This window comes from Daucus carota, chromosome 4, assembly GCF_001625215.2.
Source record: "Daucus carota subsp. sativus chromosome 4, DH1 v3.0, whole genome shotgun sequence".
Taxonomy (NCBI): Eukaryota; Viridiplantae; Streptophyta; class Magnoliopsida; order Apiales; family Apiaceae; genus Daucus; species Daucus carota.
The window spans coordinates 43,023,989-43,041,822 of record NC_030384.2 but is presented as its reverse complement, the minus strand read 5'-3'; the positions used below and the strand labels follow the sequence as shown (position 1 = coordinate 43,041,822).

The 17,834-nt window shown below is 35.2% G+C and overlaps 4 protein-coding genes across 7 annotated transcripts; all 4 read right to left on the bottom strand.

Annotated features, from left to right (window-relative positions):
* Window positions 1-1,394: 1,394 nt before the first annotated feature.
* On the bottom strand, window positions 1,395-1,983 carry LOC108218625 (photosystem I reaction center subunit V, chloroplastic). The gene has a single exon (XM_017391651.2). The coding sequence runs from the start codon at window positions 1,981-1,983 to the stop codon at window positions 1,540-1,542; it is 444 nt and encodes a 147-aa protein (XP_017247140.1). The 3' UTR covers window positions 1,395-1,539.
* On the bottom strand, window positions 1,395-6,964 carry LOC108218623 (uncharacterized WD repeat-containing protein C2A9.03). Of its 4 annotated transcripts, none has more exons than XM_017391648.2 (10): window positions 6,789-6,964; window positions 6,074-6,217; window positions 5,708-5,875; window positions 5,528-5,614; window positions 4,817-4,951; window positions 4,617-4,727; window positions 4,031-4,122; window positions 3,834-3,939; window positions 3,307-3,393; window positions 1,395-3,214 (listed from the first exon to the last, which is right to left on the bottom strand). In XM_017391648.2, exons 2-10 carry the CDS (start codon window positions 6,212-6,214, stop codon window positions 2,801-2,803), a joined length of 1,341 nt encoding a protein of 446 aa, XP_017247137.1. In that variant the 5' UTR covers window positions 6,215-6,217; window positions 6,789-6,964; the 3' UTR covers window positions 1,395-2,800. The 4 variants fall into 4 exon arrangements, with proteins under 4 accessions (XP_017247137.1, XP_017247138.1, XP_063947458.1 ...); XM_017391649.2 differs by having other exon boundaries at window positions 2,504-3,214; window positions 6,074-6,220; XM_064091388.1 differs by having other exon boundaries at window positions 2,504-3,214; window positions 5,708-5,890; window positions 6,789-6,921.
* Window positions 6,965-7,446: 482 nt separating this feature from the next.
* LOC108218624 (GPI-anchored protein LLG1-like) lies at window positions 7,447-9,787 on the bottom strand. Its single transcript, XM_017391650.2, has 3 exons — window positions 9,481-9,787; window positions 9,317-9,373; window positions 7,447-7,920 (listed from the first exon to the last, which is right to left on the bottom strand). The coding sequence occupies exons 1-3, from the start codon at window positions 9,578-9,580 to the stop codon at window positions 7,562-7,564; spliced, it is 516 nt and encodes a 171-aa protein (XP_017247139.1). The 5' UTR covers window positions 9,581-9,787; the 3' UTR covers window positions 7,447-7,561.
* A 1,992-nt stretch (window positions 9,788-11,779) lies between these two features.
* LOC108219402 (phosphatidylinositol/phosphatidylcholine transfer protein SFH13) lies at window positions 11,780-17,354 on the bottom strand. Its single transcript, XM_017392828.2, has 15 exons — window positions 17,151-17,354; window positions 16,394-16,493; window positions 15,995-16,298; window positions 15,513-15,612; window positions 14,934-15,200; window positions 14,555-14,632; window positions 14,373-14,477; window positions 14,241-14,290; window positions 14,063-14,162; window positions 13,804-13,938; window positions 13,611-13,721; window positions 13,357-13,492; window positions 12,473-12,858; window positions 12,324-12,398; window positions 11,780-12,122 (listed from the first exon to the last, which is right to left on the bottom strand). The coding sequence occupies exons 2-15, from the start codon at window positions 16,398-16,400 to the stop codon at window positions 12,096-12,098; spliced, it is 1,881 nt and encodes a 626-aa protein (XP_017248317.1). The 5' UTR covers window positions 16,401-16,493; window positions 17,151-17,354; the 3' UTR covers window positions 11,780-12,095.
* Window positions 17,355-17,834: the final 480 nt, after the last annotated feature.

The window sequence follows — 17,834 nt, the reverse complement described above, 5'->3', positions numbered from 1 at the left end:
GGTTTCACATATTAAATCCAAATCCAAATCCACGGGTTTCGGATCGGGTTCGGGTTTGTTCGGGTTTATCCAAAACATGAATTCCGAAATTTATATAATGTTGAAAAAATATTATTTTTGATTTTTTCGCCCTTAAATTTCATTATATTTAAAACTAAGCTACTTTAATAATAAAGTATTACACATTAATAAAACTTGAACTGTATTTAATAATTTCTAAACACAAATCTTCACTATATGGAGTATGAAATTTTAAAGTAACTCATTAGTTAAACAAAAAAAGTCACTATAATCCAAGAATATACACATTCACACTCTAACCATATATATATATAAATAAAATTTAGTAGATTTAAAATTGAAAAAAATTATATTAGTATACTTATACATATACATATACACATACATACATATATATATATATATATATATATATATATATATATATATATATCTGTGTGTGTGTATTTGGATTTTTTTTCGGGTTTCGGGTTTGGATCGGGTTTGGATCGGATTCGGATTTCGGGTCGGGTTTCGATACGGAATACCCAGTATCCAAATCCAAACTCGTTCGGGTCTAAAAATCAAATCCAAATCCAAATCCAAAATATCGGGTTCGGTAATATCCATTTGGGTCGAAACAGTCGGGTATCCATTCGGATCGGTTTTTTCTGCCATCCCTACTAAATTCAGAGTTCAGAATTCATGTTGAATTATAATATAATAATATTTCAAGCTTGATTGTTAAAATTTAGAATTTAATATTTAACTCAAAAATATTTCGACCGATTAGAATTAACTAATTTATCAAAAAATAGTTTGCAGTGTGTTCCTGTAAAAAAAGATAGAGAGATTAAATTTACTTAACTTTGTAAATTTTTAAAATAAAAATATAATCTTTTGAAAATTCAAAAACTCTCCTTACTTTTAAGCTTGTAATTTTAATTTAAATAACGAATGATATATTTTAATTTCAATATATAACTTGATGTCCAAACTTATTAATTATATATGAGTTATTATTATTTTAATATTATACAAACAATTTTTGATTATAATTATGAATTTGTTTTCTTCCACTTTTAAAGCACCGCGAATTTATCCACCGTAATATTGTCCACTTTAATATTATTTTCTGATATCATCCTAAAGTTTTGCATTGTACATGTTTTCTCTTGAATCCATTTGTAATCAGCAATAAATTTTAAGAACTAACATCAATTCTAAACTCATAAAATAAAACTCACTTGCGAATTCATTAAATTTATAAATTATTAAATGCACCTTGCCACACTTATCAGAGTAAGATTTCAGATTTAGCTATGCCTAATTTTAGGCTTAAGAAAATTTATCCCAGAGAACATCAGAATAATTAAAAAATTGTTAGAAGCATAAACATTAAAAAGCACATGAACCCTTGAATTAGATAAGAAGATGATAGGTAGGCTTGACTTCCCAGGTAGTATCATAAAAACATGAATCAGTGCAGCATGAAAAGGAATTATATATATTACAGTAGAAAACATTAATAAAAACAGATCAGCCAAAGAAGCTGGGATCATAGCCATTGCTAGAGGTGGCAAGGACATAGTAAGCAACAATATGTCCGATAGAACCCCATGCAAGCACATCCACTATGTTGAATCCAACTGGGTCATTTGATTTCAGCAGGCTCACGTACTCCTTGGCCCTTGAATCCCCTGCCTCAAAATGAGTGATTCCATTCTGCTCGGGGACCTGTTTAGCCACGTTCTCTCTTTGGAAGTTAAAGAACACGAACCTTCCCAGGAACAGAGACAAGCCTGTGCTCAGGCTTATCACCAGAGATGGGTTCAGCTCTGATTTGATGACTCCTACTCTTTTGTTGGTTTTCATGGTGATGGGCTTGTAGAAGCTTGCTTTTGGTAGGAGAGCGGAGTCAGTGGGCTTGTTTAGTGGCCTTAAGCCTTGGAAGGTTGGTGCAGAGAACAAGGCAGAGGCCATTGCTGGTTGTGTTCAAGTGCTGGACTTCCCTGTGTTGTGTTTTGGTGTTTAATTTGGGTGGTGGTGTAATGGAAGATAGGAGGTATGATGATATTGTTATTGTTAAGGGAGTGGATGAGAGTTGGATAATACTTGTGGATTTTTGTGAGGAGAGGAGTGAAGATGTTGATTCTGTTTTGCTGAGTTGTCTGTCTTTCACTGGCTCTTTTTCTAGATCAGATATATTGATTCTTCACCCTCTTGTCCGGGATTCCCTGGCTTAGGAGACAACTAGACATGCATTAGGGTCAAATATAGTGATAAATTTACCACAGTAAAAATTATGCATTATATCATTATTTCAGGTAATCAGTTTTCTTAAAGAAAAAAAAGGAAGTGCTATGGCTTGCTTATGCTTCCTGGCTTCCCTTCGCAATTTCTCATGATGCGGCAAGTCGGTAACTGCCAGTCTTTCACACAGTTGCATGCATAAATGCTTAATGTATATGCAGAAAAATACACCGGAGATAGCACTGCCAAGTTCATCAAAGCAACGCAAGGTTCACTCTTTCTCAATTGATGTGTCCGAGTGTACTTCCCACAAATAACCCTATTTAAAAAGTTTTACATGTTCCTAACCTTTTGTACATCTCTCACTTTCAGAACTTTTATGACAACCAAATAAGACTCTTACATAACAACTTTGTACAAATTGAGAATTTTACTACACCTAAAACTCAGTCACAATCTTGTTGTTCCGAATATGCTTTAACTGACTGCTGCTATGATGAGACATGAGCTGTGTCCACACGCTTATTAGCAGAATGCATCCTGCTCGTCAGATCAAAGCATCTAGATACGAGTAATCCCTGCGTCGCCCAAACTCTAGGAGGCTCCCATAAGTACGATCCCACACTCCAATGAAAAGAGATTCTGTATCTGGACTGAAAGACATGCCAGATATCTCGCCAAAGAAATCAATCTCCTGCTCTTTGTCATACCCACTCTTAACATCAAAGACATGCACAAAATCTGCAGGCTCTGCCATGGCCATAAATCTACCATCAGAGGAATAACGAATTGACCGAATGGCTCCTAGATTACCCCTTAGGGCACCAACAGACTTGGATAAATTTCGCATATCCCAAATCCGGCAGGTTTTGTCTTGATTCCCAGTGGCAAAAGTCAGGCCATCAGGATGCCACGCTGAAGCAAATGAGAAATCCAAGTGACCGCATAAGGGTGCAACCGTCTGCAAATATTAGGCAGATTAGAACGAGTTTAAATTTATGAATTCGAGCCTAAAGAGTGATCTCGGGAAGTAAATTGAAAATAGAGGATTACCTTTCCACTTATGCTATCCACCAACATACACTCTGTGTTGTCTCCAACTATGATAACAAGCTTCCCGTCAGGACTCCTGGAGGTATGCTGCAAACAAACATAAAACAAGTCATTTTCCACCACAACAATAATATATGAGTGCATCATATCCTGCAAAAGCATGTATCATCAATCAACAGACAAATGACTTTAGACTAGCAACCCAAAATAAGTCGTGTAAAATAGCAGAAATCTAAAGAAAATAAGGCAATGAATGTCAGGTGATGTGCATATGCAGGCTTGTTGTACATTTAAGGTCATGCATTCCCAACCCTTCGTCTGCCAGATTCAAACAGAATAAGCCTCCACATCATTTGCTGTGCAATTATATATAGATACATATCATCATTTCATACAATCATAATAGTGCGCATGTGTCTTTAAATAAATTTGTACTTTATTTGCTTTTTACCTCGGTCAAAATTTCAAAAAAAAGATTATAAACTATATCTAATAACCATCAGGCTGCAAGAAAGTGGAGAGGTTACATTGACTGGCCAGGGAAAATGGAACTCGCTAGAAAGTTGAAACTTTTCCATATCAAAGTCTCTAACTCCACCATCGTTATTTGAAGCTGTAAAATGAAGTGCACCACTGCAATACAATACAAATAAAGACATTATCTATATCAAGTTGTGGTATAATGTGAAAGGTTCAGTAACCTGTAGAATTTTAAATTTATTACCTGGCTGTCGTGTAGATATCTACAGCATTGGTAATAGCATTGTCATCATAAGTAGTCCTGGAACAGAAGGAAATTCCAGGCCTATCTAAATTCTGCACCCAATGTACAAATATAAATCAGCCTAAAATGTCCAAACTTCCAAATCCAGTAACACAAGGCATCAATGTCTAGCCGTCTAGCCCCTTTATTACCCCAGCATACAAGTATGATAGTTTTCTTTTGGTAATTTATACTTTTGTGAGGGTCAAATAAATTAGAACTAAAAACTCACATAGCAACACGTGTGCATTAAATTGTCATTGGTGGCATGTGTTCTTTAAAAGCTCTCATATAAACTAACAGGCTTACTGATCTAAATGAAGAGAAGTCGCTTTAATGTTAACCTTAACCCAGCTATAAAAAGTTGCATCTTTACTAATTCAAACAAGTGTAATTGTTTTCCACCTTGCTCTTCCCAGCCTAAAACTTTATTAAAAAATTATGTAAACAATAATTAGCTTGCCTTGCATAAAGCTCTCCCTAATCCTCCAGCCAACACAAGGCCTAAAACTATATTCACAAATTATGTAAACAATAAATAGCTTGCCTTGCATATAAGCTCTCCCTGAAATCCTCCAGCCACAAGCAAATTGTCCTTCACAGCTAACGTGCTAAGTTGGGTTTGAGTAAACCCTTCCAACAGATTTCCAGGATGTTTCTATGAAGAAAATGGAAAATTAAATAAAAATTTAACGCCTTCACAAAGTAGCAAATCAAAAGAACCGAATCATCTACAGAAACACTCACTTCGCAGGGTGCCACATGTCCAGAAACATCGAGAACCTCAGACTTGTTGCAAGCTAAAGAAGACCAGTGAATGACAGAGAAATGTGACATAAGGTAAACATCATGCTTCGATGTAGCCCAAACCAGATTTCTCAACTGCAAAAGCAAATAAAAAATTTCCAGATCAGTCATGCTTTAAAAATAAGAAGTCAAAAATCACACCAGCAGGTTTAACTGGAGCAACAAATTAGATCAATTTCAGCTCCACTCAACAAATGCTTCAGAATCATATTAGCATGAATACTACATCCTAAAAATTAGAATTAATGGTGGCATGTTACTACTATTGTAAATACAATTTACCATGGAGGTTTCCCTAACTTTTTGTGTAGTTAATCAACCTCTTTACGTGATAACCAAACTAAACATCCTACTTTCAGGACAATCAGTTTCAGTAAGGTACATAAGCGACTTTATATATGTATACTAAGGCTCCAATTTATGCAACAGACTATTCTCGAAGTCTATTCTCGAGGTATCGGGCAGCAATTCCTTGCTGGTATGGTCTGCACACTAAAGCACAAGGCCCTGTTAGGCTGTTACCCTGTCACTAGGTAAAATAACTATAATTTATTTTATACCGGACTAGAAATAAGAGTAGAGCACTGAGCAAAAATGCATGTAAAATTTTTACAAAAAAAAAACTGATTGTTCAAGAGAATGTCACCTGACCTGGAAATGAAGAATATTCGATTTCACTGATCTTGAGTTGCGCATAAACTCATAATATATATCTCCTTTGTCTGTTACTTTGCATTCCTATAAATAACAAAAAGTTAATGTTATCTCTCTTTCTCACTATCTCTTTTTTATTGAAGGTAAGAGAGGGAGTTAAAGAATATTTATTATTACCTTTTTCGATCCTTCACCAGATTGAGGGATGTTTTCATAATTTTTGTATTGTTCTAGTCTTGTTTGTCTATACTTTTCTCTGGTGACACTAAGCCTTTCCCAAGGAATTCCCTGTATATCTTTACCTCTCTTAGCCTGAGAGGCAGTAGTATCTGCCAATTTGTTATTCTGCAGAAGAGAAAACTGTCAATAACATATTAAGCACAATTGGCATAAAATTCTCTTCAACATCCTGAATGCGAAGTATCGAGCTCAGAAACATGAGTAGATAGAAATATGGATAGACTCGAGGTCTGTGACAAGTAAAATAGGCATGGGTGATCATGAAATTTGCAAACAACAGCTAGAAAAATAAGTTTCACATACCATGGCATCATATTCATCCACATCAGAGTCTGAGCCCCTATTATCTCTTGCTTGAAACTCATCATCCATATCGTCATCTACATCTTCCATTTCATACTCATCGTCCATGTATTCACCATCATCCCCTTGGTATTGAGACATTTTCTACTAAACCATAACTCATTTCAGCACATTACATTAACAAAGGAGACTTTCTACTAAACCACAAGTCAAGTCAACACAATACATTAGCAATATAATAAATGTGAAATCAACAATCCACATTCCCAATACCGGAACCTCATAGAAAGCCAGATTGAAACATATCCAAACCAGCCTAAACTAAGCTGATACGAAAATCTAACAGTACAACTAAGATATATGCAGCACAGTACAACTAAGATGATAATATGCAGCACAATAAGCACAAAGAAGATAAATTGGTCAATACTAGTTGAAACAATCCTCTTAAACACCCAACTTCACATAGATTTGTCATAGATAATAGATAAAAGATCAATTTTTCACCTTAAACTAGTTAAAATTACACAAACATATAATCAAATCGCCCAATAACAAAAACGAATTCAAACTCTAAGCCTGGGAATCACACAAATATGAAAAACAAAATACAAATTGAAAACATAATAATCTAAAACCCTAAAATCATATTAGTATACATAATTCAATGCAATAAACAGCCAAAATCATAAAAAAGAATCAAAGAAATAAGGACCTTAGGTACAATGATTATATGGTTCGATCTCGATCTCTGATGCCTTCTATCAATTCAAAGCCATGTTTTTCAAGATAGAAGACATGAGAAAATTAGAAAATAAATGGAGAGAGAGAAAAGCAAGTGGGGTGGGTATAAACTTTTTGTTGAATATCACTCCTGTTTTTTTAAACATTGATTTAATTTAATAAGAAAAAGATATATATAAATTTGAAATATATTTTATCATAAAAAATTTTGTTAATAATTTTACTACTCCATGAATATACAATACAGTATATTAAGATAACATGAGAATAACTTGATTTTTTATTAATACAAGATTGTTGACCGTAAACAGTAGGTACATCCAAGTAATGTGTTTCATTTCGTAGCTGTGAACTTGATCATAAGTTGCAATGGCCTAGATTGTAATATAAGTGTACACAAAAATGCCATAAAAATATAAAATATATTATATAATATGAAATAATTTTGCTTTAATTTTTCAAACATTTTGGCTCAGAAAATGTAATTATATACAATGAATTTTCTTTCCATCTTGATATTATTGACTATTGAGTACTACTAGTATTTAGATGAAAATATTGCATCGGTCCTTTTCTTTTTTCGGTCCTTGTTTAATGCCTAGATATAGTACAATACAAAACTCCAAAGATCACGGTACACATAATATTTTACATGGGGATTGGGGACTTTAAGCTTGTGTATGAGAACTCAGAACTTCTACAAAGGCCAACAAGATAAAAGTAAATGTACACCTGCTAGAGCTTTTAGAAAACAAAAAATGATACAACCAGAAATGCTGTTAACATTAGTAACTGAAACTGATTCCATGTATTGCTGTCACTTGCATCTTTAGCTGAATCTGGTGGTGTGTATGAAGAGCAATCAAGCCCCTCCTTTCCTTCCCTGCAGAAACTGGAAAACAGACCAGCTGGATAATTTCCCTTGGTCGTGATGTAGCTGAACATTGTATCAGAACAACTATTTGATAGGTCATTCAACTCATCCGTGTAAGGGCAAGCAAATTCTTTAAGGGAGTCGCAACAAGGCTTGGGTTGGTAATTGGGCCCTTTGCATTGGCTAGTAATGATGGTATAGTTCTTATTCTCAAAGTCAACTGGGCAAGCTGCACATAATAAAAAGAGGGACTTGTTATTAGAACATATATGGCTTATATAAGTTCCAAGTATATAACAATATGATCTAGGAAAATAATAATTGCTCTTTTACACAACCAAAAAAAATTGGCCAACTGCTTGTGAGCAGCTTCATCTATAGTTCTATACTAGTGACACAAATGAGCATATGCTGCCATTGAGGAACACTATACTTGCACGTTGCCAGGGGCGGATCTAGGAAGAGGCACGGGGGGATACGTGTCCCCCCTAAATTTTTTTTTTACATTTTTTCACCATTCTAAATTTTGCAAAATTATATAAGTGCCCCCGCAAAATTCAAAATTATATAGGTGTTTTCTGAAAATTTACTTGGTGCCCCCTTATAGTTCGAATCCTAGATCCGCCCATGCACGTTGCGAGAATGATTTATATATTTCATGGAAATATGATAGTTGTTATGCTTCAAATAAAGGCACTCCTAACTAGGCACTTCATAAGAACAGTGCACAGACACAACTGCACAAGCTTTAGGACAAAAATCCAGATACTTAAATATAAACTTCACACATCTTAAGCTAATTGTTTGCAGTTTGAATTGCAGTCCTTGGTTTATCCTTGAGAACAACAGGGCATAATATTGGCATACTATTCTATACTTTTCTTTTACAATGTAAAAATCCTCGTTACTCGTCATACCTAAGTCGTAGAGTAAGAGTTATTTACTTCTACTATTCTAAAAATCAAGTAGCCCCCAATTTGAATTGCAGTTCTTAGCAACAACACGGCATAATAATGGCATACTGTGCTTATACAATGTAACGATCCTCGTCACTCCTTATACCTAAGTCGTGGAGTAAGAGTTATTTAATTCTACTATTTTAAAAATCCAGTAGACCCCCCCCCCCCCCCCCCCCAAAAAAAAAAAAAAAGGGTTGAACTGCAGGATGAATTTATGCCCGAAATTTTCATAGGTTTCTAAAAATTCCAATCTCTTGTAGCCCACACTATACAAACTCCTAGTTTCTTGCTGTTAAAGGCGAATAGACACCACATTATCATGGGCTTCATAATAAATGCCCGAAAGCTATTCCTAACACTTAACAACCAATGACCAGTATTCAACATAGATATTATGAGTACGAAGCTTCCAACAAGTCCAAGAAAGCACACAGCATAAAGCTTTGTACAGCTAGATGCATTTTACAACAATCACAAGAGTTCTACTTGTTCCTAATCCCTTCTTAGTTGATGAAAAACTAATCAGACTGGACTACAGTTGAATAAACAAACCAATTATACCAGTATTTATTAATCATCAAATTCAATATATACCGAAAACATATTCATCATAACAACTACTAGAAGAGACACAGATCAAAGATACTACTACTACATTATAAAAACCTTTTTTAGCCTGAAGCAGGTTGCGTCCTATCGAGGCATGAGATTCAAAGATATCATCTGTGGAGTTTAAACACACCAAATTCACCGATTAAACAGACATCAAACTAAATTAAGACCCAATTTAGCTCAATGCATACAGAATAAAAAGAAATATGATAACATACCTGAAATGAAAGTAGATGTAGAGAGGTCTGCGAAAAGAGAAATCGAGAAGAACATGACGATGATGAAATATGAAGAAGAAGAAACACAGCTACCCGCCATTTTATAATTTATGTGTACTTAATCTCATCTACTGTAAGTGTTTATGTATCTTGTGTATACAAATACAGATACACACGAGTTTGTGTGTGTATGAACCCCTTGTTCTGTGTCGTGTGAGTGTCAACCGGATGAATTAGCGGAAGTAGTTTACAGCTAATCTTATGCTCTAATCTATAGATGAGATGACCTTTACTCTTTTTTTACCTCGTTTACTTTGTAAGTAACGGCAACTGGTCTGCTACGCTGTTATACTTCCCTTTTTGTTAATACCAATTTATAGGTCCATTTTAAAATAAAAACGCATATTAAGAAAAAAGTTGGTTAGATAGAATCTCATGTATCATTAATTAGTGCATTGATAAGTGAGAATATAGTTGAGTTTCAAAAAAATTACAATAAATACAGGGATTTAGTGTATTGAGAAATGAGAATAATGTTGAGTTTCAAAAAAACCCCAATTAATATGTAGATGAATTTGTATTGAAAGAAAATAGGGACAAGTATTTTGGGACAAATTTTTTTCTCAAAATGGACCTATAAATTGAGACGGGACAAGTAAAAGGTTACAATTAAATTTTTTATTTCAAATAAAAAATAAATTATAAAATTATACTTTATACGAATATTAAAATATGTGTTACTATAATTGAGAGGGACTGAGACAAGACAATACTAATTAGTTGTAGACATTTTAGAATGAGTATTTCAGGACAACTAGTAGAATTTAGATAGTAGACTAAAGAAAAACTGAAGGAGAGGGAGGATAGGTGGATGTGGTTGTTTGATAGCAAGGGCGAGTTCTCTGTTAAGAGTTGCTATCGTAGAATTCGAGGAGAAAAAGTATACGAAGATGGTGTGTTCTGGAAAAGATTGTGGAACCTGCAACTCCCTGGGAAGGTCCTAAATTTCCTCTGGAGAGTGTGTCGAGGGGTTCTCCCTACTGCAGAGGCTTTAGTAAGGAAGAATGTTAATATGACCAAATTTTGCAGCTGGTGTCAAACAGAGGTGGAGGATGAAAAACATATTTTATTCACTTGTCAGTTTGCTAAGGAAGTTTGGCATGAGTTAGGAATGCAGCAGTTAGTCACAGTGATGCAGGAGGATACGATCATAACCGTATTTAAACGGGTGTTTAGAACAGGAACAAGAGAGCAATGTGTGATGTTGGGGTTATTTTGTTGGAGCATGTGGTTTAGACGAAACAAGTGGGTGTGGGATAAAGCTACGATGTCCGTGTTTGGTGTCAAGGCAATGGCGTTAAACATGTTAAATGATTGGAGGAAAGCCATGGAGAAAGCTAGTCGGGAATCTCAGATGCAACAGGTGGCTCGTAACTGGCAGAAACCACCCCCGGGATGGGTCAAAATAAATATGGATGCGGCGTGTAAGCAGGGAGATGATTGTGTGAAGCTGGGGTGTGTGGCTCGGGATGAGAATGGAAACTTCCTTCGTGCAAGAAGTAACGTTCTGCAGAGAATAGCTCAGCCAAGGGAAGCAGAGGGCTTAAGCTTAAAGGAAGCTATCAGTTGGACGAGTACGTGGAGAACTGAAAAGTGTATATTTGAAACAGACTCAAAATTGCTAGTAGATGCAGTGAACGGAATCAGGGGTCGATCATACTTTGATCTCATTGCAGAAGATTGTCATGAATTAATGAAACACTTTGATGAAGTGTTATTAGTGTTTGTGCCCAGGTCTGCGAACCGTGTTGCCCACTTGTTAGCAAAGGCGGCAGGTTCTTTGTCAGGTCTTCAGGAGTGTGACTCTGCTGCTCCTGAACTTATTCACTGTAATCTTGCTCTTGAAGCACTTTAATTATAATGCAAGTACTTTTATTTCAAAAAAAAAAAAAAAAGACTAAAGAAAAACCAGTTCATCATGAACTGGGAATCTTAAAATGAATATTTCCGTAGACGGTGATTTTTGTGCATACATCATCATTATTAGTCGAATAAGATTTGATAAAATTGTACCACCTAACTATAACCGTTGTGTCGATGGACACACAAGAAATTCCGTTCCTATTTACTATTTATATGTAAAGGGAGATATATTATTTAAAAATTCTGTGCCTGAAAACCCACTGACCTCTCTAATTCTTTATGTAATTTCCTATTTATTTTTGAAATAAAACAAGAAAAGGATTGATTCAGGAATTGGATTTATTTTGGTCACGACGCCTGGATTCTAAGCAGAGGGTTAGTAAGATAGCGAATTGGATCAAAGTTAATATGATCGGCAGCAGCATTGCAGCAATGTATAACTCTGCAGTCTGCATTAACATTTTCTTTCTCTACAGATTCATATTTGAGCGGGAACAACTTGGAAAGCTGCAAAGATGTATGTAGGTTTAATATGTTTTCAATTTACAGCATAAACACCAACTCATCTGCTAACGTTGCTCATTCCCTTTGTAGTATCAGCCTCGAGCCTAAGAAGCTACTGTTTCTTTTTGTTAAAATCGTCCTTATGGGTATATGACTATGCACCCGACACCTTGTTCCTATACAGCTGTCTAAAATCGACACCAGAATCGTCGCTTCTGCAACAATAAAAGGTCATTAGAACTGTTACAGGTTGATCGATAGAGTAGAAGAAATATTGAGTTGATACATGAGAACTGTTTAAAGCTTAATCAATAGAGTAAAAGAAATAATGAATTGATACACTCATGGACTGTAAGGATATAAGCAACTGGATAGGGGTGCCTTTATATTATTAGCAAAGAGGTTTAGTAACATACCTGAAATTTGGAGTCCTGCAGATTCTCCATCAGCTTAGCAATTTCGAGGTTCTTCATCACTGTGGCATGTAACACCTATATGAAAAATAATACCAGGTCAACACACCAAAGCTTCTTTATTAATATCTCACCATATCAGCATGACTTACTCTCTTGGTTTTATCAAGGTCAAACTCCACAGACTTGATTCTCTCCAATGAATGCAGAAGCATTTGATCCTTCTCTCTTGGAATTTCAGCAGGTCTGTTCTTCAGTTTGTCAAGTATCTGCTCTACTTTCTGGAGACGCTCCACGCAGGGATGGATGTAATCTTCTCCAGTGACAGCTTCTCCGATGATAGGTGATTGCTCGTCAGGCTTTTCTTCAATAACTTTAGATGGATGTACATTGGTCCTTCTTCTAGATTCAAAGGGCAAACTCCGGGAAAATGCGAAAAGTCTGACAACAAAATTTAGTAATGTTTTTGCCACACGCCAGAGACTTCTTTTCACCACCTTCTCCTGAATAGTGACCAACCACTGAATAATCAAAGTACCTGAACCGCAAAATCAGTTATTACAGACAGATGTGTCAGATGATACACTGTGGTTGAATTGTTTGAACATATTTTAACTTAATGTTAGGCATAAATCATAATTAGATATTTAGATGGCATGGAAAGCATCTGGTCCAAATAGCAATCAAGTGAAAACTTATAATATAGCAAAACAGCTTGCTGCAATACTAAATATCCTTGCAACACTTGTTACTTATAAAAACATTAAACTCCAGTGATTTTTTTGAACTTCTTTGTACAGCAACATAAGTGGAGGAAAAACAAGCAAATGGATGAACAGTATTGAAGGGATCTTACTTCTTAGCAAGGACTGAATACAATGGCGAGAGGTAGGCATTTTAGTAGTAATTAAGTGAATCCCAACCACAAAAACTTCTATATATGTGCAATGCATGAGTTCTGAACAAAGAGAAATGCATGCCCCTATCACAGAACTATCCCAACACACCACAACTTAAATGTACAACATGAGTATACCTTCTCTATCTAGTGTTCCCTCACTAGAAGAGACCTCCTGACAATTTCCCAGCACTTGGTCAGTCTCATTATCGTAATCAACATGACTGAAGTGATCATCACAATTGTAGTAGATCGTAGAATCAGATTCCCCTGCCTGTATTCGTTCGTTCAAGTCAACAGGTAAAAGTAAATCAAAATACAATATTACAGCAGGGCCGTAATATTTGCGACCAGAACTTTTGATATTGCAAAACAAAAGATCGGAAACTCACATCTCCAAGATTGGGTTCCAATCTTGCAATTCTACAACTATTTTGGGCAGTGATACAGCATGGATCATCATTCACTGTTATAGCTTCTACTGTTGATCCGTCACTATTATTCTGTCAGAACAAAAATATAAATTATATACAGACCCCGATTTCTGATGACATAAGATTTTCCATACAAAAGCTAGCAACTTGCCTTTATCGAAAGTAACTGAGTATAGGATTCAAATTTTTGCACATCACTTGATAATTGCTTTACTTCAATTTTTTGCTGGTCACTTGATACTCTCGTGATTTGCCTCACAGATGTAGTCTCGGCATTACGTACTAGCTATAAATTGGAGAAAACAGCTTCAATTAGAAACAACGCTCTTAAAATAGAAGTTTAAACATAGACATCAATATCTTGAAATATATACTCTATACACTATTATAAACCAACGTAGAAATTTCACCTTCATTACAAGAGGGTCGTTCCATGGACCACTATTAGATCTAAGGCACCCTCCCTCAGCAGGGCATGTGCACGAACCACCCAAGAAGTCTGGCAATTGACTGGAAGAAGTAATATTAAGTAATTAGTTGTTATAAATCTAAAGCAAAAAATGGAAGTATCAGGACAAAAAAATGTACCTTGAGTCAATGTATTCAAGAAGTTTGCCCAAAGATTTGGGTTCAAGAACCTGACAGATAAATCAAAGACTTTCATTGACTTAATTGTGAAGACAACTGAAAATTTATTGTAGAGTAATTAAATTTCTTTACATGAATCTTTGCAATGGTTTTTGGATCTAGAAACTTCATAGCAGCGGGCCAAAGCACTTTCTTAAAGGCAGAACCAGCGTTGACAACAAACATCCGGTGCAGAGTCTAGAAATTACACAATACAAGTTCAGGTAACAAAACCGCGTTTACTGAAGTGGAAAACACTAAAATGAGATCAGTACCTCAGGGTAGTAATTATTATCAATTCTTGCCATGGCTGCCACAAGACTCGCTGCTGTTGGTGTTAGATTCTTAACACCCTGCAAGTCAGGGTATACACTAAAATTATATACATTAAACCTATGAATTTGCAAACATATTTATGGATAGAGATGATAGTAAACAAGTAGTCTCCCAGAAAAGAGGCGCAAATTTGTAAAAACAGACTTCAGACTTGATAACAAAAATTCTTATATTCTAAAATCTAATTTTGTTTTCATTACCAATACATGTACCCAAAGCTAAATAACTTATATCAAATATGTATTTCAATGACCAGATTTGCAACAAAAAAACAGTGCAAGCGGAGTCAAATATACACTTAGTTACAGATCAGCATACCAGGCCTTGCACATCCAATATTGTAGTTGTTGAGCATATTTGTCTCTTCGCTGCAATGGAGCATGCAGGGAACTTTTCATGAATTGCTTTCTCAAATTCTTGGACATGGTATTTCAAGTACCGTTCTAGTGTGGTGATGCGCATAAGCCTGCTTGGGTGTGCTCTCCCTAGCCTTTCTATGTACACAGGTCTTCCTTCTCTATCAACCCCATGGTATCCTTGAGGATAGTACTGCAGGACTTCTTCTAATTCTTCAAATTTAAAGTCCTAAATAAACAATATCAAAGGTTGATGAGTAAAAGATGGCAAAAGATGGTAGGAAAAAGTATATATTCGGAAACAAAAACATCGTTTTACAAGCCAATATCCAAATTTCAGATGCTATAAATTAGTGTCTTTATTTGTAACTATACCATAACTTGATTATTGAAAGAGCGCGGTTATCAGTGTTAAGGAAGTTACTTGGGAGGTCAGTAGCTCAATATTTGAAATCATAAAGCACAAGATATCAAAATAATCAAATGACAGCAATAAAACCGCAGAGAATTAAAATTTTCATTTTATTGTCTCTGTAATTACCTCTAGTATACTGTCAGTTCCGTACTCCTTCCTCCACTTGAGCATTTCTACCCACATCTGGATAGTTTTCTCAACACTAAAATCCCTTGCTTTTAAGAATCTGCAATTACAGATAGGAAACAAATATAAGATCAATGTTGAAAGTCACCAAGAAATTATAAAATACTCATGATATTAAACTCGTTTTACCTTAAGATTAAACATTTTCTATAGTCATTCTACCATATATGATGTTCTTGACAAGTTCCTTACTAAATCTAAGTTAACAGAGCATGGAAATTGTTTAATCAACATCTTGCAAATTGCAATTGAAGATGAACAAAATTTAAACCCTATAGCTATATAAATCAACAAGTTTCATAAAATTATAACTTTAACGAATTTAAGAGGATAACATGGATACTCATTTTATTTATATATTATCTTTATACATCCAGATAAGCTTAAAGACGAATCTAAAATATTTCAGAAAACTTATAAACCTTAGAAGTGTATAGTAGTCATCATGTCTGGCGGGCATCAAATCCATCTCAATGAGTTTCTGGCGCAATTCCTGAACCGCACACTCTTCCTTTGCATCACGTATATCCTCTATGGAAACTGAAGGAACCCTATAATTAACTTTCCTCACCCCCTTCTTTTTTAGAGAATGTGTAAACTTGTTTGAAGCGTTCAAAGCTTTCTTTCTAAAATGTCCAATCCTGGATTGCCTCCTTTCATCTTCAGAATTTTCAAAATCAGATCTTCGTTCTCGTAATTCATCATAATCTTCTACTCGTTCTATGCCTATTGAATGAAATTCTGAATCAGAAACACTAATGCAGCATATTGACGAAACACATTAACTTAGAATCAATTTATATATATTGCAAAATTGTTACCTGACATTTTTCAACAGGTACCAAGGAAAAAAACCTAGCATCAAGCTTATAAAACTTTAGTCTCCTCAAAAGCGGTCCAAATCCCTTGTCCACCTGACCACTACAACAGCAACAACGTAAAATATATAAGGCTAGTTCCCCGCAGGAAGAAGCAAGCCAGAGAGTATAAATCACATAATCCATCACTACCGACACATATGTGCTTGTTTTTCTCCTGATTCACGTATGTACAGTTTCCAAAAACACAATCTTGGGGACTTAATTAAAACTCAGAAATAATCTCTATCCATGAGAATTCAAAACACAGATATCTTTCATCATCAACAAAGGCATTCAACTTGAACAGAAATTGTTCAACAAACAACACCAATCACATCCACAAACAGATAAACTTAAAAGTACTCCATTGAAAGAGAATGAGCAAAAGATTCAAACTTTAAGCTCTAAATCATCAAATAATATGCAATAAAAAATGATTCTTCAATACAATTTAATACAGTATACAGTAGCTTATTGTCCGGGAAACAAAACACTGCAAATTTCAGCTCGAATCACTCATTTCATGACATGTATATCAAAAAATCAAACCTTGAATAAATAAAACACATTTAGCAAAAACAAAACAAAGAAAGAAACCACTATAACGCCGAAATAGAATCCGACAGATCTCACATTCATAAGCCAACACCTTCATCGTAAACATCAAAACAGAATGCCATAAAACAAAACATAGTACAATCAAATCCTCAAAACAAACCTCAATCAAATTGCTCAAACGCGATCTAGATCACACAATCTCCACAAGGGTGTTGATCAGTTATAATCACACGGATCTCTCAAAATATATGTAGGACTATATGTTTGTAGTTAAATTTTTTTTAAATATAGATACATGTCTCTGTAAGTAATAATAATAAAATATCTAATTTGTCGCTGAAGGTTCGAGGCTCTTTTTTCTAACATTGCCTTTATAGTTCACTTTTTAGAGTACTGTTCTTTTTACTGCATAATTTTGTATTTTACTGCACCCGACCCAGTACGGTAAATCCGGACATATATAGTTAAAAATGATCCCCGTATCTCGTTGTGTTTTTTATCCCAATAAAACACAAAAAGTAACAGCAGCGTGGGCGTGGTGAAAAGAAATTTTATTCCCTGTTTTTGGATGCGTTGTTTGACCGGAGGATTAAAGTTTTAACCGGAACGGAGATCGAGGAACGTAGGTTTGTTACTTGAGTTGGGCTGGGTTGGTAGGGGAGTTGGGCCACGTTGATGGAGAATCCGAGGTGGAAGGTGAATGATTGGGCCACGTTGTGGGGGAAATCCAAGGCAGAATTGAATTTGAGATGGAGTTAATGCTTAATTATATTGCGATTATTACTTCTACTACTGTACCGGAGCATTTGAAACAGAAACACTAGTGCTTCTGGTAACAATAAAT

Bases quoted from the DNA above. Each gene is read 5' to 3' on its own strand.
- LOC108219402 (XM_017392828.2), bottom strand. The intron at 14,291-14,372 runs GTAAAGAAATTT...TTTATCTGTCAG, and splicing joins AAACCATTGCAAAGATTCAT to GTTCTTGAACCCAAATCTTT. The intron at 13,493-13,610 runs GTGAGTTTCCGA...GAACGAATACAG, and splicing joins TGGAACCCAATCTTGGAGAT to GCAGGGGAATCTGATTCTAC.
- LOC108218623 (XM_064091388.1), bottom strand. From the start codon at position 6,214: ATGTCTCAATACCAAGGGGATGATGGTGAATACATGGACGATGAGTAT. The intron at 5,891-6,073 runs GTATGTGAAACT...TGTTATTGACAG, and splicing joins TGGATGAATATGATGCCATG to TTTTCTCTTCTGCAGAATAA. The intron at 3,940-4,030 runs GTAATAAATTTA...ATTGTATTGCAG, and splicing joins GATATCTACACGACAGCCAG to TGGTGCACTTCATTTTACAG.
- LOC108218625 (XM_017391651.2), bottom strand. From the start codon at position 1,983: ATGGCCTCTGCCTTGTTCTCTGCACCAACCTTCCAAGGCTTAAGGCCA.
- LOC108218624 (XM_017391650.2), bottom strand. From the start codon at position 9,580: ATGGCGGGTAGCTGTGTTTCTTCTTCTTCATATTTCATCATCGTCATG. The intron at 9,374-9,480 runs GTATGTTATCAT...TAAACTCCACAG, and splicing joins TACATCTACTTTCATTTCAG to ATGATATCTTTGAATCTCAT. The intron at 7,921-9,316 runs GTTTTTATAATG...TATTATGTGCAG, and splicing joins CCTGCTTCAGGCTAAAAAAG to CTTGCCCAGTTGACTTTGAG.